Genomic DNA, 25,248 nt, shown 5'->3' with positions numbered 1-25,248 from the left:
GGCTTGCACTTAACCTGATGGGCTAATTAAGGAATGCTTATTCATTCTACAAGTCTAAGGTAGCCTCTATCCAGCCTATTCTGCCTGATTTTACAACACATTTCACTTATGAGCATAAGCATTAATAGCAGTGAGAGTAACTGATAATGTTTTGATTGCATTGAATACAGTCCTAATGCACCACTGAATCTGTAATTTGCACAGATTGATCTAATATATGTTTGCACAATGTAATTTAATTACTTGTCTTTAAATTGCCAAATAAACTTCTGATTTAAAGGTCACTAATGAAACCCCCAATATGTATTTTTTTCTGAGAAAGATGTCAGACCAGGGGTATTTTTATGCCTGCACTTCGTATCATGCCTCCTTCTTTTAGTTTGCTTCAGTTTGTTATGCTTAATCAATCTTTGTGTAAGTTGGTGGGTTTCAGGTGAATTTTATCATATTTTGCTGTCATTCAGAGAGCTGTAAAGTTCTGAGGTACTTTGTCCCACTGTGACAGTCTGAAATTTAACTTGTAGTGGAACTCTCAAAATTTGGGTGTACTCTTCCTATGTTCAGGAGCCAGGGTTGTCTTCCATCAGCTGAATTGGAAATATAAATCTTGAGCGTATCTGGAAGGCTCCAGTTCTACCCCAAAAAGAAAATAATACCGAAGCTTCCCTTGTTTACTTCTTCAGAAGCATCTTTGTTGTTACAGATAAAAATTGAACATGGCTAAGGTTAATGTCATCAAGAAGTGCTGTCCTGTGTATAGCGCTGAGTCTTTCCTGACAGCTTTGAAATTGCTTCCTGCCAGTAAGCAGGCAGCATTACCTTCTTCCAAATCATTAAACAAAGCTAAAGTAGTTAATTATAAATTCAAGTAGAAACTGCTTTTTCTTTCTTTTGCACTATGTCAACTATATCTATCAAATATATAGGAGTTATCTTTGCTAAAGCTTTTGCAATCTGCTGGTGGAAAAAAGCACATTCTTCCCTTATCATCTGTACTTTTAATTTCTCTTCTTTTAACTCCTCAATTCTTTTGGGTATTTTCCATGTCTCTGGTGTCTAGTGAAATACATGTGTGTCTATATGAAGTGAATGAAATTATATAAACACATACATACATACATGCAAAAATAGGCTTTACTTCTGCAAGGTAATGGTAAATCTGGAAACAGTGAGGCTGCTTACATATTTGCTAACAGATTGGAGGTCTTTGGTAAGATTTATATGTGCAAATGTCTTCATTAACAGAGTCCCCCATTTTTGGCTTGGTAGAATGATGAGTAGTATAGTCAACTGTTACAGATTCCATAGAAAATCTGAAGTTAGAAGTATTTGAAAATGGATTTTGTTAAACAAAAGAATTATTTCACTATCTTGAGTTTAACCTGTGAAATCAAGTTTTTAATTTTACTGAATTTTAGTTTTAAATGTTGCTTGCACTGGACAGTTTATTGGAAAGAAATCCCTATTTTAATATTTTTTATTGTAGTACACCTTCCCTTCCCATGGAATACATACTTAAAAAATTTTTACAAAGGAATGCTGAGCTGGGTGGCAGCTGGGTTAGTGTTCTCAGTACCCAAGCATTCTGCAGGAGAAGCTGCAGTTTCACCTAATCTGATTCAGCTTCCTTTAAGGTTTCTTTAGATGCTTGTAAAATACAATATTTTCATGGTCTTCATTTATTTTCATTTTTAAAAACATTTGCGTCACTTACAGTGGTAATGGGACTAGAGAGCTTCAGTGATTCATGTAACCTGCACTGAATTTTATAAGGGAAAGGTGATGAAAATTCCCATGTAATCAGACAGTTCACTTAATAGCTTTCTTTGTTCTGTCTTGAATAAAGACATTACCTTAAAAACTGGATGTTAAAAGCTCTTTTGTGTAGCATCTAGACACAGAATCCTTTTGAAGGCGCCTTGAACTTTGTTACTCTTGACACCTGTCTATTAAGACTGTCTTTTAGCAAGATTATTTCAGAAAAAGTCTGTGTACACTTTTTTCTTACTCATTTTTCAAGTGCTGTACTTTGAAGTTGCCAAACAGATGGCTCTTCATTGTAGCAGTGGTAATGTCTTTTTAGCCTAGTAATTTACTATTGTATTGATTCCACTTAATTATGTTTTATGTAGTGGTGGGTGAACTTGATTCAGCTTTGGACAGAAGGCATGCAGCTGAGTATGGCAGTTCTGCTTGAGGTGGAGAATTTGTTAGCTTGGCTTCTCTGCTTACTTTTTTTTTTTTTTTTTTTTTTTTTTTTTTTTTTTTTGGAAAATGCCAGGAAAAACACTAAAATTGCAAATTACTCTAGTGACCATGAAAACATTTTTTCTCAGCCTCTCAATTTTGCTAGGAAGATACAAGAACATTATATAAATACCTAATATACATTGTGTGTATACTTGGTGTAATTTTCTTTAAATAAGTAGTGTAATGTTGATAATGATTTGTTTGGGCTTCTTTGAAGTGTCATCGAGCACTTCAGGTGTGCAGTACTACTAAATCCTGTGTAGCCCTGGTTCCTAGATTTTGGAATGAGACTTTAATAAGCTAAGTTTTTTGATGTCTTGCAAGCGAACCATAATTACATAATTTCATTTGAAGATATTTAAGTCTAACAGCAAGTTTTTGTGAGTTAAAAATAAGTGACAATTGTATACATTACTGATTTTTTTTAAAAAGCTTTTGCTTTGTGAATTATGTAATTTTATTCACAGTGCTAGATGTATACTGTGAATGTATGTGTTTTTGACACCTAGGTCATCACAAACTTAGTGAAAATGTTGAAATCTAGGGATACAAGGAGAAATTTCTGTCCACCAAATCACTGGCTCTCAGAACAAGAAAACATTAAAGCAGATAAGGTAAGAGTCATGCCCTTTTCCACAAAGCCTTACAGGTGCTGAATTTTCAATGGTGAAATGTTTGATTCCTGACCACATTGGTGATGTTGATGTTGTACAGATTGTGTGGTTTAAAACCTGGAATAATGTTGCTTTTCTCTAATGTAAGAGTCTTGTATCTGTTAGGAAACTTGTATGTTAAAGCACATTTCCAATCCATAAAGGGGAACGTGCCCTACAGCACAAGAGTGTAAGCACAAGAGATTTATAGCAGAGGAGAATGGGAAATGTGGTAGCATTTGGTTGCATCTTCCCATAGTAAAAATGCTAAATTAAATAATTGCTCTATAGTGAGGAAAATTATCTTCCAAAATAAAAGGAAATTCAGCAGCTTTTTCTGTACTTACCTCACCTAGAAATTACATTTTTAAGAGCTTTTGAAAAAAATTACATTGATCTCAAAAAGTGTGTATGTGTGTGCAAAAGAAAAAGCTAATACCTGCTGTGGACTAGATTCCTTTGAATCATGACATGCTCAATACAAAATAAACAGAATATTTGATATCTCAAAATTCCAAGTCAGCTTCTCTAGTGTCCTAAATACCAGAACTGAATGTAACGTTGTGTGGTGTTTTTAAACACAGGGGATTTATATATTGTAGTGTTGTTAATTGTGCAGCTCTCGTGTAAGACACAAGTGTAAGGAGGGATCAGCAGAAATGAAGGTGTCTCAAGCTGTGTCAAGGGAAATATAGGCTGGATATTAGGAAAAATATTTTTACAGAAAGGGGGATGGCCTGGAATGGCCTGCCTGGGGAGGGGGTGGAGTCACCATCCCTGGATGTGTTTAAAAAAAAGACTGGATGTGGCACTGTGCCATGGTTTAGTTGAGGTGTTGGGGCTGGGTTGGACTTGATGATCTTGAAGGTCTTTCCAACCCAGTCATTCTGTGAATTAAGGTGTTCAGACACACTCCTGCAGGTGACAGCTCTGTATTTAGTATGCACCAGTAAATTGTAATGTGTAATTAGTTCTGTTTAACTGTAAAATCCTGTTAATTTGTAAGGTCACACAGCTGTATGTGCCATCAGCCAGACACGTCTGGAGAGTCAGGAGGATGGGGAGAATAGGACCACTGCAGTCCACTTTGGATGGTAAGACACTGCCCATGTAATTTCAGCTTTGCTAAGTCAAGATAAGAAATTGTCTTATATAAAGAAATCTGTCTTTTCTAGAACTCAGTTGAGTATTTCCTAGTAAAATCTTGCTAACCAAAAGCAAGACAATCTTTCATAATTTTGGTTAAGATATTTTTTTTAATTGTGTACTTGTATGCATGTGTGTATATCTTTATATGTCATGTTATTTAATTTAATAATTTCTTTGCCCAGGCTTCCACTGGCATTGATGAGGGGAAATGATGAGGTGGAGAAATGATGTGTTCTTAAAATAATGTATAAATATGTATAAAAGGCAGTTGCATAGAACAGAAAATAAACACAGTTGCAGAAGATGTAAAGCATTGAAATTTTGCTTCTTCTGTATACTATAAAGAAACATTTTTGTTGTAAACAAACAGGCTTTGTATGGTAAATATTAATTCCTGTTTATAAATACTGTGTCCAGTTAGATAAGGCAGAAATGTAAACCTCTGAATTACTCAAAATACCATGATTTTATGAAACCTGCAGACAAAGATTAGAGAATGGGACAAACTTAGCAATCAAGGTACAGTTACACTAGGGTGTTCTATATGCTTTCTCTCATATGAAAAGGTATGTTCTTTTCATACCTTTTCAGCTTCACTATTCTAGAATTTTACCTCTCCGTTATCAGGTAAAATAATCATTAAATCATTGGCACTTGTGCAGAATTAATAATGAATTTAAAATGGGGCCTTTAAGCAGCAAAATGATTCATCTACCTGAGTCCTTGCTCTCTTTCAAGATGATGCAATCTGCTTGAGTTAGTTTAGCCAGATCCAGTAGATCATGGAGAGACTGTAGCCTTTGAATGCTGCTGTAGGATTGTACAGAATTAAAAGCTTTGTCCAGGGTTGAAACCTAAAGACTTGTAGTGATAATTTTTATTTGAGTAGCTATGATGGTAAAAGTTTATTTTGATCACCTTATTAGTGTAGTTGCCAGATAATAACTAGCTGGCTCAGTTCAAGTACTGCTGAGAATTATTGGTTACATATTTTTCCAGTTAGTTTCTTTCTTTGGAAGTCACCACTTCTCCATGCCAGCAATCCTTGTTTCTTTCACTGACCCACATGACTCTCCACAGCTGTTTATACTGTCTGGATGTTCTCCACTGCCAAACCTATTCTACATTTATCACATCCACATTCTCCTGCTCTCCTTGCCCTCACACCTATGCTGTCCTGAGCACTCTGCCAGGTCTTTCCTCCCCAGTTCCCTCCATTTCATGTCTCTCCTGGTGTGGGCAGCTGGGGGATAAGGAATGCCTGTGCTGTGCTGGTGTGATGAGCAGCTTTGTGCCCTCCTTTTCCTGGCTGGCTCCAGGTGAGCTGGCACACTGAGCACTGCTCTCCTGGTGCTGCCTGTAATGAGGTTGCTAAAGGAATTTCTCCTTTCTGGCCTGTTGAAAGTTTTCACAGTACTTGGTATTTTTGAATCTCCTATTGTCTGCCAAAGTTGAAGTTCAGCTGATGAACTCAAGAGGTGTGTTGGAGGGAAGATGGTGAGGAAAGATGGCACAATGTGTTAATGTAAACCTCATTTTCATACAAAGTCAGGCTAAAAACAAAGTGCAGTCAACATGAATGTGTGAAAACAAGCAGGTAACCTTGTGCACATGACTTGTTTAATCCCTCTTGACTCCATATGGGTTAAAGCCAATTAGCATGAAAGTACTGCTGAATCACATATGGTCATGTTTATTTGTGCTTTTTCATTTACTTAAATGGCAGACTTGTGAGTTCTAAATGCCCTCTGTATTGATGACTCCATCCCATATTTCTCTCTAAAGAAAAAAGCTGTGATGGAGAAATGCAGATAAAATTGACTAATTGACTGAAATAATTGAACTGTCGAAGTCATGTAGCAGTTTACCTTTGCTGTACATGCACTTTTCATTTAAAATGATTTTAACTGTTAGCTTAATAGGCTTCATACATTGAGTTTAATTAAAAATGTTTACTAAGTAAACTAAAGATAATCACAAATCAGCATTTTGTCAGAAATTCCAAAGGCTTGCAAAGTTGAGAACTGCTCCCAATGAAGATATATCAAGATTAGTGATGTTCAGGGTCATGTCCTATTAAATTGGTGCTTAAAATATCCCTACTTAAAGTGCTTTGAGGATATAGAAAACAAACAAAAAAGAACATTGAAGTGTTCAGTGCAGAAGATTGCAGAAGATGTTTGTCACCATGGGTAGAAGCCAAAGAAAAAAACCTTGAAGCTGTAATCAAAAGCTTGCAGACATGGTAGTGATATAAAGCACTTACTTATTTTGTAATACACTCTATGAATTGTCCAGACTCTGGAGTCTTTTTTCAGAGGTGTTTGTTAAACATGAAAATGAAACAAGCAAGGAACTGTGGGTGTTGTTACCTCTGTAGGCTGAAGTCAGGTGGACCTTTGGCCATAGTTTCTTGTCAGTGAGCAGTACTGACTGCACTTAATTAATTTACAGTCGGGTATGTGCTCACCAACTGAATTTCCTCCCTTAAAGTTAGAGCAGGATTGTAATTTCTACTGTGCATCACCAAAAGTTGAGTTGTTTTTCCTAAAACTACCCTGTGAGTGAGTACAAAGGAGCTGCACAGTAGTTTGGGAACTACTGAATGAACTTCTCTGCTGTGGCTTCTTCAGTTCTTCTCTAAGATTTTTGTCTTAAATACATGATACAAGTTCTTGATGGTGTTTTAATTTCTGGTGTTTCTGCAGTCACTGGGATTCAATGTGGTCACTGTGACTGCTGTTAGGAGAGAAAACTCACTGAAATAAGTGTTATCTTTCTGTTGGTTTCCTTAGATTTGGTTTAATTTTTAAGGTTTTTACCTAAAACAGCTGGATTGAAAGTAGATTATGTAGTTGAAAGCATGATTACTGTAAACTATTCTGAGCATGAGAACAGGAATATTGTATATTCCTGCAATGAAAATTCTAAATCATCACAGTTGCTAATTGTCTTTTATCATGCATTTTTTCCTAACTCCTAAGCTAAAATGTCAATAAGGAGATTTTTTTTCTGAATAAAATAGAGATACAAAAGTATGTATTTTTATATGCATTTTGTTTTTGTGTGTTTTCACTACTTATATGTCAGTTTGCCTGCAGCAACTAATGTTTAAAGAAAGGTAAGGCTTTGAGTGAATATGTAGTAAATAAACTATTTTAATATATGTATCTTTTATACGAAGTAGATTGAGTCACTTGATACAAAATAAATTGTTTAAAAAAATGTTATTTCCAAAATATTTAAAATTATTATTTCTGTTTTAAGTGGGTTTGGAACCAGCACCTCTTTCTGTATCTGAAGAGCGACAACTTGCAATTCTGACAGAGCTACCTTTTGTAGTTCCTTTTGAAGAAAGAGTAAAGGTACCTAATTTCTAATTTAATATGCAATTGGTATTTTTTGTTTTCAGTAAGTGTAAAAAGAGCACTTGGTGGAGTAGAAACTGGATGGATTCCTTGCAGAAGGAGCTGGCACTCTGCACTGTTTTTTTCTGCAGTACTCATGCAGCAGCTGCACATCTGAAGTTACGGACTTCTCTCTTACCTTCCTGCTTATGTTGCCCTTATTAATATTTGCATTAAAGTTAGGAACATTTATTCTGAGCCAGCTGGGAGCAGTTTGCAGTGCCGGCTGAGATGGCTCTACATGATTGCACCCTCTTGTGGTGGCCCAGCCCCGGCCGTGGTGTGTTGTACCGGCCTGCAGGGTCACAGCTGGGGACTCGGGAGCACTGTGGGGTTTGCTCCAAATGACATTATGGATCTCCATTTCGGGAAATTAACACCTACAGATTAAGTTCCTGCATTCATAGCTGAATAGCTGAACTTTAATGGAGTGTATAGCTTTAAACTTGCAAGATTCTTGGACTTGATTGATTGGATTTGCTTTTGAATGTTTTTGAGATTTTATAGATGTAATTGTTCCATTACCTGTTTCAGTTTGCATCATTAATATTCTTAAAGCTTTTTTTTCTGTTAAGCACATTTTTTAAAAACTGGTTTAGTTTTCAATAATATCAATTATTTCAAAACTGCTTCCTAAATTGTGTTGGAAATGTTGCATTTCAAAACACCATCAAGGGAATGAAGAGTAATTCCATAGGGAAAGTCAGTCTTTATTTGTCAAAACACAGAGGCTGCTTTGGTAGAAAATGTGTGGTTTTTTCTCAGGCTTCTATGAAACAGTTGTTCCAGCAAAACATCTTATTACTGTATGGCAATCCCACACCAGGATTACAGGGAAATGATAGGAACTGATCTCAAGCAGGGATCTCTATATCATGACTTAGTGACTGCCTTCCAACCTCTGGAATTCATAAAGTTATGTTGAGATGCATACATGCTACGTTTTTGGAATTCATAAAGCCTTTTTTGGAACTGGAATTCATAGAACTTTGGGTGTTTTTATCAAAAAACTGAAGTAACAATAACATGAGAGCTTGGAGATAAGGATAAAGCTACAACTGAACTTCTATAGCTGAAAGAGAAGATCCTGTTACACTGTGTTTTGGAACAAGTGTGTATAGTCCTTTTTGTATAATAGTGGGAGTCAGCATTCCTTGGAGTCTCCCACTGCCTCTACAGAGCAAGTTGCAATAAGGGAAGAAAATACTACGACCATAATAAGTTGTTTTTTTTTCCTTTTGGTCAGTTGCTGTCCATTGCTCTCTAGTTTAATATGGTGAGCTCAATGCTCCTTGTGGGGGTTGTTCCATGTGCCCTTTCATTTTCTGACTTCCTCATGCCATTTTTACCTTGACTTACCAGATAACAGATACTCTAACAAGCAATTGCAGAGTCAGTTCCGTGGTAGGCTCTTCAGCTTTCTGGCCCCAGGGAGTGTTTTTCCCTTCAGCCTTAAGGCACATTGGGATGCACCTTTCTAAAGTCTGTGGGAGGTAATGAATCCAATTTGTAGCAGTGCCTTGGTTCTCACCTCCTTGGGCCGTATTTTGGTCAGCTTGCCTATGGTGGTGGTACTTCCATGGTGTGTGTTTCAATCAGCATTGCTTGTTTTTCTCTATTTGTCTGAAGTCATTGCAGGTGCTTCAGTTGTGCATTAGAGTTCTCATTTTCAGGACTAACATATCCATGAACATTGGTTGTGTAGGGAGTCAGAGTCAGTACCAAAATGAGTTTTTCTATGAGATGTAATACCAGGTGATTTTTTCCATCTAGAGTTGGGTAACAAAAATTAATAAACTGTATCTAGGGCTGCTTCAGGAAGGAGAGTGGTGGTGAGCATATTCTCATGCTCTGTATATTAAAAAAAAGGTGCCTGTGACTGTATGTCATGATGTTATAAAACTGTAGAAAATTCAGGCCAGAAGAGTCCTCTGAAGGTACTCTAGTCCACATTCTTCCTCACACAAGAATAACTTCAGACTTGGGTCAGCATGCACAAGGGCTTGTCCAAATGAGTTTTGACTATCTCCAGAAATGGAGATTTCACAAACTCTCATGTTACCTTTTCCAGTACCTCATCACTCCTATTATGAACTTTTTTCTTTGTGTCCATCCCTTGTGCTCTTTCTGCAGCTTAGGACTGTTTTCTCTTGTTTTCCTGCTGTGTACCTTAGGAAAGATTCCTTCTTTGTCTGTACTGTAATCTTGCTGGTCGGAAAGCATCTTCTCCACTAGCAACAGTTGCACATATAAACATAACAGATTTGAGACGTTACTCTTCCTTTGTTTGCTGTGGTCAGATTTCCTCTTTCGTGGTAAATTTGTTGTTTTTAAAAATCCCTGCAGACTCTTACTTAATGTCCTTAATTAAAAAATGATCTGACACATTACTGGGAGATTATATCCCTTGGAAAACATGCTAGACTATTCATTGAATATGGGAATGATGGCAAGAGAGGATATAGTAAACCATGGATAGAGGCAGTATTATTATACATTAGGCAGCCCCCTCCCATGCTACATCTTGGCATAGAAACACAGTGAGCTACAGTTACTCTTCAGGGGAACAGGTTTCCTGTTGTGAAGACTTGAAAATGGACAGTGTGAAATTCAATTTGTGCTTCACCTGGCATAATTGTTTTGAATTTTTTTGGTGCTCTGGTTCTTTTTTTAAACATGGCAGTATCCATTATTTTAATCTGAATTATTTGTTCACTGCTTATACAAGGGGAACTGGTACCTATTTTCTTATTACTGAGAATCTTCCTGACCATTGCAAACAGCAACAGAAAATTATTTACCATCATTCAGAATAACCTCTTTGTGTTTGAAATGCTCATGGGACTTTTTTCATTTGTTTTTGAATACTTTGCATTTCAGAACTCTGAAAGTTAGGGAGAGCAAACTGGAAGCACTGGCACAATGTCTGTAGATGTGCTTCTTTATGTAGAAAGAACTGAGCATGTTATCTTAGCAGAGAAAAGCAAACTGGAAGCACTGGCACAATGTCTGTAGATGTCCTTTATGTAGAAAGAACTGAGGATGTTATCTTAGCAGAGAAAAGTTCTTTACATTTCTGTCCCACTCCTCCCCTTCCATGGATCATGGCTCTGTATTAAGTTTCTGCAGCTCAATGAGAGAGAAGACAAATAACTTGAAAGTGAGTGCCAGAGGCAGCTCAAAGGACAGTAACAGTAGTGAATAATCACCTCTCATTGAATATTTAGATCTACACAATGACATGATTGCTCTTTTCACTAATTTAAACAGATTTTTCAAAGACTGATCTATGCTGATAAACAAGAAGTTCAAGGAGATGGGCCATTCTTGGATGGAATTAATGTCACTATCAGAAGAAATTATATTTATGAAGATGCTTATGATAAACTTTCTCCTGAGAATGGTAGGTTTGCAGTTACATTATCAGCTTGTTACAACCCTTTATTGTTCTTACCATATAGTTCCATATTTGCTTATTTGACTGGTATGCTGTAGGTGTATCAGCTCTGAGATGTGAAAGTTCTTAAATTTCCTTGTTTTTACAGAAGTAATTCTCACCCATATTCTTTCTGATTATTGCAGTCTAAATGATCTGTTTACAATCTATTTTTATGGTGTTTTTCTTCCCATGTGCTCATCTAAGTAATTGTAATTTGTATATTTTTCTATATAATTCATATATATGGTAATCTTTGCCAAGAAATACATATGGACTGAACAGGATTTGCTTGGTACAGTGTGTCTGTTAATAATGCAGGGCTCTTTTAATGATGGGATGTAGTACTATAAATTTTACTACATTGAAGTTAATCACGTGTTTGTGTGAATCTGTGTGATCTTGCACTTACAATATTTTAAATAAATACAGTTTTCAAGGTATTCCTGGGTCTCTTAATATTTTGTAGGATCTTCCCCTACCCACTTCTTTTTTTGATGACAAAAGACAATGTCTTTTCTACAAAGTTAGCATTTCGCAAACTGAATATTCCAAAATTCAAGCCAGTAATAGGAGTTTTGCTGCTGTTCACTAGGTCAGTTTTAATTCAGTTTTAATATATAGTTTGTGTGTGTAATTACATGTGTTTTTATCCATACAAAACTGAAGCAGAAAATTGTATTTGATTTTGTCTCTTTCCTTTCCCTGCAGAACCTGACCTAAAAAAGCGCATTCGTGTTCACTTGCTTAATGCCCACGGTCTTGATGAAGCTGGTATTGATGGTGGTGGAATTTTCAGAGAATTTCTGAATGAACTCCTCAAATCAGGATTTAACCCTAACCAGGGGTTTTTTAAGACCACCAATGAAGGACTGCTTTACCCTAACCCTGCTGCACAGATGCTGGTTGGAGACTCATATGCCCGACATTACTACTTCCTTGGGAGAATGCTTGGAAAGGTAAAACCAGTGTTCTGGAATACAAAGCTATAGCAGTACTGCAATTATTCAGTAATGTTTTTTTTCTAATTAGGAGGAGTGGATGGGAAAAATAAAAGATTTTCCCAGACTTCAGAGACAGTAACTCTCAGATATTGGGTATGAACATTACTACTAAATTTCTGGGTGATTTAAATAAATTATATACTTGGGAAGTACAGGAAATTTGTGTTATCCTGACTGCCAGTTGAGCAAAGTTTGCATATGTTTGCTTCTGTGGAAATCCTCATGCCTAAGGTTAAGTTGATTGAAGTCACCATCTCTACTCTGCATATAGTGATTTTCAACCTGGAGCTTTTAGGAATATGACTGCAGTTTTCATTTCCATCATTTGGAATATATGAAATGAATGTCTTCAACAGTTGCTAGTTGTATGAGGTGTACAATTTTTGGTAGCATTGAAAATTTGCCATCTGCATCTACCATACTTAGGAGGCACATGCAGATTACTTTTCACATGTTCTGTTTGGCATTTTGTATATTTTGCACATTTCTTGAGTTTTAGTTCTTGATAATTTGGTGATATGTGAGTTCAAAGGCTAATAGATGCTTGTTGAGCTAGATGAAAAATGAAGGGAGAGGAACAAAGACAGAAACCATTACAAACATTAATTACATTCAATTTTCTTTTATGGTCAGGTTTAATACTGAGGCTATTTCATTCTAAGCACTTGAAATAATTTTTATAAAGCTAATAATTGTGAAACAAAATTTGAAATACAAATTCCATTTCAGAAAAAAAACCCAAGTATTAACTGCTACTTAGCTGTCTAATACTGAAGGTATTTAAGATGTACAAGTCCCATTTAACTGCCTGCAGTATTTTGGAGGCTAAAATCCTGCTGCTGCCTTGCAGTGAGGTTTGATGTGCAGTTGGATGTCTTTGTAGTATAGCTGGAAGCGGTTTCAAGAGATGGTGTTGGCAAACAGTGACTTGTTGAACCAGTGCTGTGCTTGGGAGTTGCCAGTCAACTGATTTAGATCAAACTGCCTCTTTGTGAGCAAATACCCTGCTAATGCATCCCAGCCACTGAATATTCAAATTCCCTGAACAATGAAATTACAGTCGGCCATTTCAATAAATAATCTTGGAGTGATGTTCCCACTCCTGCTGGGAGATGGATTCACTACTAATGCAACAGTTGGTAATTATGTCTGATACTACATGTCCAAACTTCACTTTCTTTCTACATGTATAGATTTTTGGAGTGGGAAAGCAAACATTTGTGGTATTGTTAAGGGGTTTTACTTCACCACAAAAATGTTTTGTATATATCTTGGAAGGACTCAACTGTCAGGGAAAGTTTGAAACATCATTTAAAAAAATAGATTGTAATTTTGAGTCTTCAGTTTCCTGTGTCAAAACAACACATTGCTTTCTGGTTTTGTTTTTTTAAAATCAGAGAGTCCATTATTTAACATTTTGAAAGCATAAATTATTTTTGTATTTGCAGTATGTGTAGATAAGGTAAGAATTGACAGTGCTACTTAATAATTACCCTTGCCCAGGTGCACAGAAACCTTTTTAGTAGTGTATTTAGTGACTTGATGAATTAAACAGAAAGATAAAGCACGACCATACTATTCAAAACCTGCTGGTATTGTGATCTTGGTTAGGTTATTGAATACCCACTCATCTGTTTTCAAAAATGTGTCCATTTTATGCTCTGCACAGGGTTATTTGTGAGCAATAGTGAATTATTAAAAGCCCCTTTGCAAACAAAGTAGATATAATGCAACGGAAGCAATCAGGCATCCACAGCAATTTCTTATTTGTGGAAATCAGTGTGTAAAGAGTGCTGCCACCAAAAACTCTCACATAAGAAGCTTCAATGTTATCAGAAAACAAATACATTAAAATATAATAATTTATAGAAATTCTGTGTCTCTTGGTAACCACTTCATACTAATATCCAAATGCATTTAGCTTTCAGCACCAAGATGTTACACCTAATTCAGTTTTTCTTCTCATCAGGAAGTTTCTAACAACTTGGCATCTTCTTTATTAATTGGTCAGTTCAGAAACAAAAACATCTTAAAATATAAAACATATCTTGAAAAATGGTATATCTGAAAATAGAAATAATTTTAATCCTGAATAAATTACTGACTTTTGGTATCTTCCTAGTTAATGAAGAAATGCCATAGCTTGTTTATGCAGCTTTTGTAGTCACTGGATGAGTTAAAGGTATTGTAGAAATAATAGTGTGTGATCATGTAATTGCATATGTTGTCTGAAATCATCCTTTAAAAAAAAACAGAAATGAGTTTGCTTAAACAGCAGCTACTCAAACACTTCCAAAGTTTACATTTCTCAACTGTCAGTAACTTTACTCTGAAATGTAAATATTACCTTAGCACTGGTGCCTTTTAAGCATTTTTCTTTCTCTTCCTTAGAAGGTAGGCTCAGCTTGCCGTGCCCACCTTTGGTGAGTCTCCTACAGCCAGAGGGGTTAGAGACTTGAACCTCTCAGTGCTGCCCACAGGAAGCACAGCTGGGACTGAGTTCCAGGCTTTGCTTGAGAGCCAGGGGTGTCCTGGGCTGTCAGGAGTGTTCAGGCAGAGGAGTTCTAACCCCAAATCCTCTTTGTTGTCCTCTCTGCAAAGTCTTGTTGTCCCCAGTGGTGTCCCAGAAGGATGGATGTGATCCTTTTGCTCTCTTGGTAGTTGTGGGCTGTGGGCAGGCTCCTGGTTTGGTTCCACTTCTTTCCACATGCAGTAGTTGTTGTTTTGGCTGTACTAAAAATCTCCCCACGTGCAGACTCTGCTGCTGCAGGTTTGGGGTGTAGTGGAATTGGCTCAGGAGAACACAAAAGGTGCTTTTTTGACAGGCTGCCAAGAAGCAACAAAGCAAGGAAACTTGGAAGCAACACCTGAGAATATTGAATGAGGGTTTTCTCTGTGCTGATTCTTGAGTGGTCTGCTGCAAACCTGAAAAGAGGGAAACACTGGTTAGCCATTCCAGCAGAAACAGTGTCCAGGTAGAAGAACGGTGACAGAAAATTAAAATCTGAACTTCACCGTGTTCTGACCTAAACTCAGTCTGCTGTACAACATACTTCTCCATTTCCAGTTTACATTTGCATTTATTCAGTGATGTTACTGTGACAGATGTTGTGGAAAAAAACATTATTTACATTTGGAATTCTTTAACATCAAGCTGCTAATTCTTAGGATAATTCACTTAAATTTCATGAAGTATCAGCATTAGTTTAAGAATATGTCAGGAAATCCATAGATGGATTAGTATGATAATTTTTATGGTTTCCTCTTCTTCCCTTTTGACATAAACCTGCTAGTTCTTGCATTTATTTTGTTTTACAGTGACTGTCTTTGCATGTTAAGCAGAGTGACTCTGACAGTAGAGATTTTTGTATAATATACTGTGTCTTTGAATTTACTGAATTCTTCCACCTCTCCTAATCCAGAATATTAAATAGCACTTGTGAGTCACACATTCGTATTGCTGAAGAACATCTATTTTTGCAATATAATATTAATTCCCCTTTTCTAAACAATAGAACCTGCAGTCCTTGGAAGACACTAAGGTTTTCTGAAAAGATTTGTTTTGCCAAAACCCCACTTCTGCCTTAAATGATTGGGAAAGCAATATGGAGAAGAAAACATCTTTTGAGTTGTTTTGAACTGAGTCCTTTCTTTGTGGAACCAAGAAGTTTCGTAGAAGAAGCAACAAGGATTGAGAAAAAACTAACGTGTTCATTTTAAATTTTAGCATTATGTTGATGGTCACTCTAGGTTTTGTTCTTTGATCATTAATATTTAATGGTAGATAGGAGGTTCAGTAATAATGGACTTGTGGATATTATATTGATGAAAGTTAAAGTTGTTTGTTTTCCTATGAGTTTTCATAGTTTACTGATTTAAGATCTAACAGAAGACTGTTCTTTGCACACATCTAAATGTTATTTTATATATATGTATATAATTGAAGAAAGGAGTTGCAAAATAAGTCCTTGGGTAAAATAAAGCTTTAGAAGAGTAACAGTAGATCAGATACATATTTTATTACACTACAAGTAAATGTGTGACCTAGTTATTGATTAGATTATTTTTCTGTATATTGGAGAATGTGCCTTATGGTTACTGCTTGTAACTTTGAATGTTACAAGCAGTAACCATAAGGCACATTCTCCAATATACAGAAAACCAATGTGAGCCTGTCTGGAAAGTCCAATTCTAAGATGATGCCTGTAGAATCCATTCTGCAGAAAAACTGAAGTAGTTCTTAATCATTCTCAGGCCTTATCTAAGAAGTATTGATGCAGGGGAGTCTTCCCACTGCAAGATCTGCATCAGATCCTAAACTCCTAAATTACAAATAAGCTGCATGTATGGAGTTAAAACATTCAAGGAGATGTTTCTGATAACGTATTTGAGTGCCATTCATGCACCAAAATCTTGTGGAAAGAAAGCAAAGCAAGAAAACTACAGTGAGAACTGACTTTCATATACTTGATTGTTTGGTGTCAAGCATTGCACTGCCACTCTGACTGTTGGAGGCTGGTGGTTTTTTCCTTCTACTCTTTAGGCTGCCCTTTCCCTTTTCTTATTGTTGACTTAATTAGACCCTCTTTGGCTTAATTTAAATCAGTACACCCTTAATTAGTTTGTGCTGCAGCCCCACTTGATACTACTAGTACCTGGAGTGGTAGGTATGGAATTGGTGATACTGATGCAAAGAGGAGGTAATTGATATAAACTCTTGGTTTTATTAATTTCAATTACCTCTCACATGATTTTGTAGATTCAGCATTTTGCTTAAGAGCAAGTCAGCTGATGATCATTTGTCTCAGAAGATCTGAATCATCTGATATGGAATCAAAGCAGGAATTTACTGTGGAAAGTAGCGTGGTCCTTTAATGATAAACTTAGAGTGCAGAAGCACAATCCTAAGAGAGCAGAATTGATACCTTATGGAAGTTATTTCATGATTTATGAATGCAGATGTAAACTAATTTGAATTTATTTTCTGACACAGTTCTTCAGCTTGACAATTCCTTTGTGTACTGGTGCATTTAACAAAACCAATTATCTTTTGATTACAAATAGCTATGTTAGTAGTAACCTTGTAAATATATGTCTAGTGCTAAAAGACTACTGAAATGTGGTATTTTAACTCTAAATCTTTAGAGAGGAAAAGTGTTTATTGATGGATTGTGATATTTATTGGGTCATAATGTATTTAAATTTTCTTTAATGCATATGTTAGTGATTGTTTACCGTGATAAAGTGCATAGAGGTCTCTGCAAGGAGTTCTGCATGGAAAGAATTACCTCATGTCAGTGGTCACTCCTCAATTAAAAGTTCCATTAGCAGATGATTCCTGCTTCTGGTTTGTGTACTGATTGCATTTTATTGCCTCTAAATCAGGTTCCTAGACAGGGAATAAATAAACAGTTAGAGTGTGTGGTAATGGTATCCTGATCTTTTTTCACAGTTGGGAACACCTACATCCATTTCAGTCAGTTAGCTTTGGAATATTTACTGAAATTCTTAAATTGGTTTGACCTTTAAAAATTACTAGTTTCACTGCTATTAAAATACAGATTTATCTTAGAAGCATATCCAGAGGTTAGTTATATAGTATTAAGTGTTTCAGTATGTCAGAAGATAAAGCTTAAATAAGGAGGAGAAGTTTTCCTTTTATCTTCAAGTTCTTCCTAAATTATGTTTAAATTTGAAACAAGAAAAATCTATTAAGCCTTTACTGGAACTTCAGTAATGAATGATAACTATCAGTTATCCAGTGCATCCACAGGTATCCATAGTGCTTTCCTCTCTCATCCCTCAAACCTCCCAAATGACATTGATAGCAATTTATATCATATTTATGGCATAAGTTACAGAGATAACTCTTCCTCTTAAATGAGAAAGAAAGTATCAAGCTGATGAAATGGTAGTTTTCTGCATGTGCTGAAGCACTCTATTTTAGTAATAAACATTACTGAAGCATTTCTGAAGCACTCTGTTTTAGTAATAAACATTAATGTAGTTAAAGACATCCTAAATTCCCAGAATGAAAAAACTGCCATGACTTTTAAATTAAAAATTAACTCAAGGTCATTACAGTTGATATGATCCAATGAAGTCTTTGGGAATGGATCCTTACATTTTCCTGGTCCTGTGTTTGGGATTTAGGAGTTTGGTCTGTGCTGCCACACCCCTGCCATCCATTTCAGGGATTTGCACCAACTGGAGCAGCTGTGACCAGCAGATCTCAAATCTCTGAAACTTCTATAAACTTGTACTTACTGACCTTCAAATTCCCACTGAGTGGGAAATCTGAAGTGCAACCAATTTTCAAAAGGCTCTTTCTAAAAAAACCAGTAACAATAATTTTAAAATGTAATGATATTGACACTGCTGCAAGGGCTGTTAAAGCTCGCAGAAGCCTCATTACAGGCATCAAGCTGTGGAATTTTGGACTCCTGTTCTTTTAAAAGACACAACAAAGGTGAGCTATGAATTTTCACAGTAATACAGGGAAGATAATGCACCAGATTTTCCATTACTATGGTGGTACAAATGCATCTAGACATCTGCCACTGCTCAGAGGCTTGGAAACAGTGGCTTAGAGCTCCAGGGTAACAGGACACATTGCATTGAGACACACACCTGGGAAAAATCATTTTATTTTACTGTATTGGCATTAAAAACAATATCATTTGGCGTTTGCTCACTTTTGAGCACATTGCTAAGCACATCTTTAAGAAATTATTTTATGTAGAGATTACTAAATAGTAGCTCTTAAAAATGCTGCAAAATATGAGTACTGGTTGATTTTAATGTAAATTCTTAGTTTAGTCTTTTTCATTAGGGTTGAAAAGTCTCTGCTGCTCTCAAAAGCTTTGTGAGTGTGATGAAATATTTCTAGGATATAAATAATAAGATAGAAGGAAGTTCTAATGGTTTTGCTATTTTTCGATCATTTTTATTAATGGTTCTGTACAGCTTTGAAGATCTATTGCACTCTGTAAGTGCTAAGTATTATTTAATAGTAACTGTTTAAAATTACTGAAATAGAAAGGGTTATGGTCTTGAGGACTGATTATGGAAATAACTGAATTTAAGTCCAGTCATTTACTGCCTTATCCCAAAAGCTGTGCATCTTTCTAGGGATACGACTTTAGCATTGTTTATGCTTCAAAATGCAGTTCTGGGTTGTGAAGGATTAATGGGAAGTAGCAGCATTGACTGTTTATTTTTCTTAAGAAAGATTTTAGTTGAAATAATTAATGAGAATTAGTTGTAGACCTGAAAGTGTAAGTAAAGGCACTAAAGCTGCCTTACAGGGAGGGAGGTTTAATTAATTCATCTATGAATTTGTTTATGCAATTTGTTGAACCTTATTCAGCACGTTGTAGTGCTCATGTAACCTCTACTGTGTGTAGCTAATCTGACTGAAATTACACCAGCTTACATTTTGTCCAAATTTAAAATATGGTGTGGAATCTTCTCTTTCTGAGGAGCAGTTCCCCAATTTTGGGGTCATACCTGAGCTATACCTTGTGTGACTATGGAGTACTTAAATGGTATTGTGATAGTTACCATCTGTAGTCCCTGTCAGGCACTATTGTTATTTTGTTGGAAGAAGAAAAATCCTCCTTGTCCAGAGAACTGTCATCCTTCTCTTTTTGCCACCATGTACAGCTGTCCTTCAGCCCAGATCCTTGTTCCATGATATATTACAGATACTAATTGCATGTCTGTGTTATGAAGGGTGCTTGCTTTAAAGAACTGTTTCTTGTTCCTCCGCGTCACAGATGTGTAGTGAGTGCATTCAGTATATTTGTGTCTGAAGATCATATTTTTCATTACTTCAAATGCCCACATTGTGATCTGGGTCACTGAACTGAGTCAAGGCCAGTCCTTGTAACAATCAGTTAGTGTGAAACTACACTGTAATCACAGGTAGCTGAGGTAATTTAAAAGAGGAACAACAGACTTCAGACTGCATGTGAAGTGAAAACTTAGTATCCACAGTAGGCTTTCTGTTACTTTGTGGTTTTTGATATTCTGGTGTGTTGTACAGGCATTCTCACAAAGTTCCTTTCACTGAATACTACTTTTTCCATAGTGAAATAATTTCTCTTGGCTTTTTAACCAGGAAGAAACCCCTTATTTTAACCATCTCTTCAGAAAAATAGAAAAGGCTTGGCATAATTAGAATACTGGGTTGGAGGGTACTAAAAATAATTTGTTACTGAAATAGAAATTTTTTTTGTTTAGTCATTTCACAACCTTTTAAATTCCTTTTTTTTTTTTTTTTGATATCTAGAGATGTCAGCTTTTAACTAAAGAGCATCCCTCATCCACATGAGTTTGAAAGAGTGCTGGGAAATCCAGGTTGGCCTTTTCAGCAGACATTACCTTTTAACTGCTTGGGAATGTGTCACCTGTGAGCATTACTGCGCTTGTGGGATTGCCCTTGTTGTGAACATCACTGTCTCTGCTTCAGACCAGTCTCTTACCCCAGGCTTGTACCTGCAAATTGCCCTTCAGTCCAGTTGGAGTGCTAATATCCCAGCCTTTCAGGGAGGCAGAGCTCTGTAGGATGGGTTGAGATTGTTGGTGTTGACCCCACATCCGAATGTTAGGAGCTGGAAGTCTGATGCCATCCATGGCCACCAGTTGCTCCTTTCATGACCTCCCATCTGGACTCTGCCTTCCATAGGCCCTGCTGCAGGTTATGGGCTGCAGGGCAGAGACAGTGGGGTCAGGGGCTCAGATGAGAAAGCTGGGAATGGGAACTGTCAGAGCTCATCATAAAAAGGCATCGGTCCCATCGGTGATTCCTGCAGAATGAGAGGAAACTTGGGAAAAGGGTGAGCGTACTTGAAGTTTTAAACATTAGTTTTAGAATACACATTGGTTAAATTGGTGGCTTTGAGCTCCTGAAGCAGTGTATGAACAGGAAGCTCTGATTTAGCCAAACAGAAATAGACAGCACTGTCCAAGAGCAAGCCAGTTTCTGCCATCAGTGTTGTTGCTCATTGGCTGTGAAAGGAAGAAAGAGGACAAGATCTGTGTGGAGAGAATGACCATATATTGTACTAAAGGACTATGTAAGTATATTCTAATGATGCAGCTTCACACTGCAGCTGATTCATCTGGCAGCTGCTTTCCTCTGGTAGAGGTGGTCACCATTCCGTTGGCTGTTCCTGATGCTGGGCTCCTGCCTCCTTGATGTTGATATTGCAGAAAGCCAGTTCGGAGAGTTCAGACAGGCAAAAAACTAAGCGTGTAGCAGGGTAACTTAGAGCTTCCCAAGGGAGATCAGTGTGGAAAAACAAGGAAGGAGGGAAGTCTCCCTCTTGGCCATTAGATTAGCTTTAGTGAGAAAAATCCTCATCAGGGTGCGCTTCCACGGGCAGCTGGCAGCTCAAAGGTTGTGCTCCTGGTGAAAACAAATTGTTCTGCAGTTCCCACCCTGTTTCAGCCATGGCTGCGAGCTGGATCTTACTCTAATTTAGAAGAAACTTCAGTGTCCCTGCTGTGGCCACCAGCACCCCAAATCCAACAGCCCAAAAAAAGCACAGCACAAATAATCTGTGAGTTTTGATCCTTATTCAGGTTGTTTAATTTAGAAGAAACTTCAGTGTCCCTGCTGTGGCCACCAGCACACAACCCACCCTGCAAACCCCAAATCCAACAGCCCAAAAAAAACACAGCACAAATAATCTGCGAGTTTTGATCCTTATTCAGGTTGTAATGACCCTCTAGCCTCTACTGTACAACTGCTCTGCTTGCAGACAAACCCAGGGGAATCAGCAGCTGATGATTTTGTTGCCCTGGCAGGATTGTGTGGAATCTCATTTTTTAGTAAGAATAGGTGGTTTGATCAGTTGATGCTGACTGAGAAACAGAAAAGTTAGATGGAATCCAGAAAATAAACTTTCAGTTTATTTACTCATATTGTACACAGCAGTTGTCAGCATCTCTGCACAGTGCTCAGGCTGTAATGGTGGCCTGCACCTCTTTGAAACAAAACCAAAGTTCCTCACTTTATTCACCAGAGTTTTAGTGCATTTTTTATTTAACTTTATTAGGATAGCTTGACTTTCAAACTAATTAAAACACTACTGTTTGTCTTCTTTCCAAAAATACTTTATTTTGAATATTGCAATCACTTAGCTAAGAGAGGGAGTAATTAAAGTTATTCTCAAGTTGCACAATTTAGTTTATTTAAAAATGCTTTATATAGTTTTTAGATGAAGTTATAAATGTTCACTTTGGAACTACCTGAAGATTAATAGTGATGCATTTGAAATGCATTATTTTTTTATTGATTCTTAATGTAGTAAATTACTGAAGTTATTTGGCAGCAAACAGAAATAGCCAGTGATGTTGTTCACATTTATTTTCCTGATAGCATCACAATTTGCATTAATTGCATTGCAGCTGCACTCACTTATATTAAAAAGCTTCTACCATAATTAATCCTTTTTATTTCAAATCATTTTGGCACAATTTCTAGCAATAAACACTCATAAAAGACAGACACTTGAAAAATAACATACAAGTTTCTTCAATATACCTATTGCTGTTTTTTTCCTGACAAGGAATTATTGATAGGCTTCTAGGATCAAGTGTTGCAAGTGGTGAAGACTTAAGACCAGTTTGAAAAATGCTAAGTGGATTATTTTGCATAAAAAATAGACAGGTTTTGAATTTGTGTAATTAACCTGTGTTTAGAAAATACCTTGATTTATGTCTACATTTGTATTTCAGTTGCATGCATTATGGAAATTTAATTTATAATCCATTTAGCTGATGTGATCATAGTTTTTAGTGCTATCATTTATTAGTCCTTGTATATTGAATGCTCTAAAGGCTTAAACCTGCCTTGTGTAAAAAATTACACCTCTGCATTTACATTTTATGAGTCACAGATGGAATTCCATTTTAAATTCGGGTAGCTTTGATATATTTAAGGAATTACAATAGCTTTATTGTTACTAATGCAGGAACAGCAAACACTGACCTTACACATTGCAAATTAATGATTTATCCCTCTAGTTTGCTTTTAAAGTCAGCTATACAAATGAGGATTTTGACTTCTACACCTTGAATAAATCATATAGCTCTAAATATAATGCACCCTTTGGCTTTGAACTCGTTATTCTCAGGGTTTTTTTGCAAGGTCTAACTCACCTCATAGAAAAATGTTCTTTCAGAAGTTTAAGGAATCGTGTATATTTTTCTTAAAGTCTTTGTTGGAATATCATTGAGTGATTAGAGCTACATCTATTCATCTTTTTTCAGTTTTGTTTTTTTTTTCCCCTCAGTGGGATTCCTTTTCTAAGTTTGCAGCAGATTGTGGAGGAATCAAGTAACACCAAAACTCTGCTCTTGGAGAGTTAAAAGGGAGCAAACAATGATGTTACAATGATGTTATGTTGGTGATGCCGTGTCTGATCAGTCTGGCAGTGATATTAATGTTCTGGTTGTCACTGGCAGAGATGCTGGTGGGGCAAACAGAGTGGACAGTGAGAAAGGCAGCAGGTGCCAGGAATGGGTCTTTTTACAGCAGTGGTCCTTTATTCAGAATAGCCCTGAAGGGTGCACCTCTCTTTCTTCTGAGAAGCTACCATAAGTACTTTTTTCTTCCAAGCAAGCAGTTGTTACTGACTTCATAAAAAACAATGCAAAGATACTTTGTATTATGTGGAAATGTGCACATACAGTAGATGAACCTAGAATGGTGTTGCTGGAGTTGGAAAATTCTTGGGGATAATTTGAGGTTGCAGTCAAAAGATTTGCGTCAGGTACATGTTTGGTTCATTAATTTTTTGACACCTGTAGCAGGGTCAGGCACAGAAAGGATTGGACCTGTGACACAGTCAGAGCTGGTAAACTCTTGGCTTGGAAACGAGGATGTTTTGGCTGTGGCATTAGAGCAGTGGAATTCACCAAACGTGCAGCCATGAATCTCTGTAACATGCACCAGATAGTTTTTATTAGTTTAAAATATACTGAAGAATATACAGAGTTATTACAGAATATACAGAGTTTAAGGGAATGAGGGGAATGACAGTTCTACATGTAGTGATTGATATGAATGGAATAATACTTGTATGGTGCTAATGGAAGTAGAAGTGTAAACTTATTTTGTGAGACACTCTTGATGCAGTTGAATTGTCCTTTAGCAAACTTTGCTTTTCCTGAAAGTAAATGCAATTTGGATAAGAAGAGTAATGACAGATAATTTGGGACCTTGGTATTTCACAAGAATATTCACATTTCAAATTTTGGATGAATATTCTTAAATTTATGCAATATTTGAGCAACTTCCATGCCATAAGAACCTACTGAGGCACCAAATTAAGACAGAATTACTCAGAAGTTGAGAAACAAACAATAACCTTCTGAATTCCTGCATGTACAAACAATAAAATCTAATGTGCTTTTTAATTGCTTTCTTTTTCAGGCTCTTTATGAAAATATGCTGGTGGAGCTGCCCTTTGCTAGTTTTTTCCTCTCAAAATTATTAGGAACAAGTGCTGATGTTGACATTCATCATTTAGCTTCACTAGACCCTGAAATGTACAAAAATTTGCTTTTTCTGAAGAGCTATGAAGGGGATGTGGAAGAACTTGGACTAAACTTCACCGTGGTAAATAATGACCTTGGGGAAGCGCAGGTAAGAATGGCTTTGAGTTGTTTTTTTTTCTTTAATCTATGATGAATCTTTATTATCCCTACTAACTAATTTTTTAATTTAAATGTGATGGGAAACTGTTAAAGGTGCTGTGAGGCATCAGTTGGGATTCTCACTCAGTATTTGGAGTAGAGAGTAACTAACTGTGTATTTAAAAAAAAACCTTAAAGATCTGATCTTTTAAGGAGTGAACTGCAGTGATTGTTTTTTAACAGTCATACATATAAAGTTCTATTGCTTGAGAATGTTTCTTGAAAAAAAAAAGTTGTTTCTTCAATTGCACTTGTAATAATAGCAAAATTTAGATTATGTGTAAACTACAGAAGTACTGCCTAGTTTTAGAGTTGCAGTTAGCAGTTAGAGAGGTTTTAAATAATAATGATAGTAAAGACCCTTTATTGTGAGATAAACACTGTCTCCTTTATCTGTATTTTTTGAAGTATGAGAGCCTGAAGTTTGATCAACCTGAATTTTCTTTTGTTACCTCCCACTCTTTTTTTTTTAAGGGTTGAGATCCTAGGTTAGTCAGAGGGGATGAATGGTGTTAATGCTTCTGAAAAGCAGTTACTTAGGTCTTTAAGTCTGAGTTTTTAATGCAGTTGCACCATATAATTTGATTACAGCTTTTATTTGCTCTGTTGTATCTACTAAAGATCACTCACAGTAGAAAATA

The 25,248-nt window shown here is 36.5% G+C and overlaps 1 protein-coding gene across 1 annotated transcript in view; it reads left to right on the top strand.

Annotated features, from left to right (window-relative positions):
- UBE3C (ubiquitin protein ligase E3C) overlaps nt 1-25,248 on the top strand; it is a 70,450-nt gene that overhangs the window by 32,021 nt on the left and 13,181 nt on the right. The window contains exons 14-19 of the mRNA XM_041408429.1: nt 2,760-2,864; nt 3,910-3,997; nt 7,320-7,417; nt 10,730-10,862; nt 11,607-11,854; nt 24,345-24,557. Coding sequence (XP_041264363.1) covers nt 2,760-2,864; nt 3,910-3,997; nt 7,320-7,417; nt 10,730-10,862; nt 11,607-11,854; nt 24,345-24,557 — 885 coding nt within the window. The remainder of the gene's footprint in view (nt 1-2,759; nt 2,865-3,909; nt 3,998-7,319; nt 7,418-10,729; nt 10,863-11,606; nt 11,855-24,344; nt 24,558-25,248) is intronic.

This window comes from Onychostruthus taczanowskii, unplaced genomic scaffold, assembly GCF_017590055.1.
Source record: "Onychostruthus taczanowskii isolate IOZ18803 unplaced genomic scaffold, ASM1759005v1 scaffold3, whole genome shotgun sequence".
Taxonomy (NCBI): Eukaryota; Metazoa; Chordata; class Aves; order Passeriformes; family Passeridae; genus Onychostruthus; species Onychostruthus taczanowskii.
Note: the sequence above shows the minus strand (reverse complement) of the source record. Positions and strands in the feature narration are given on the sequence as shown.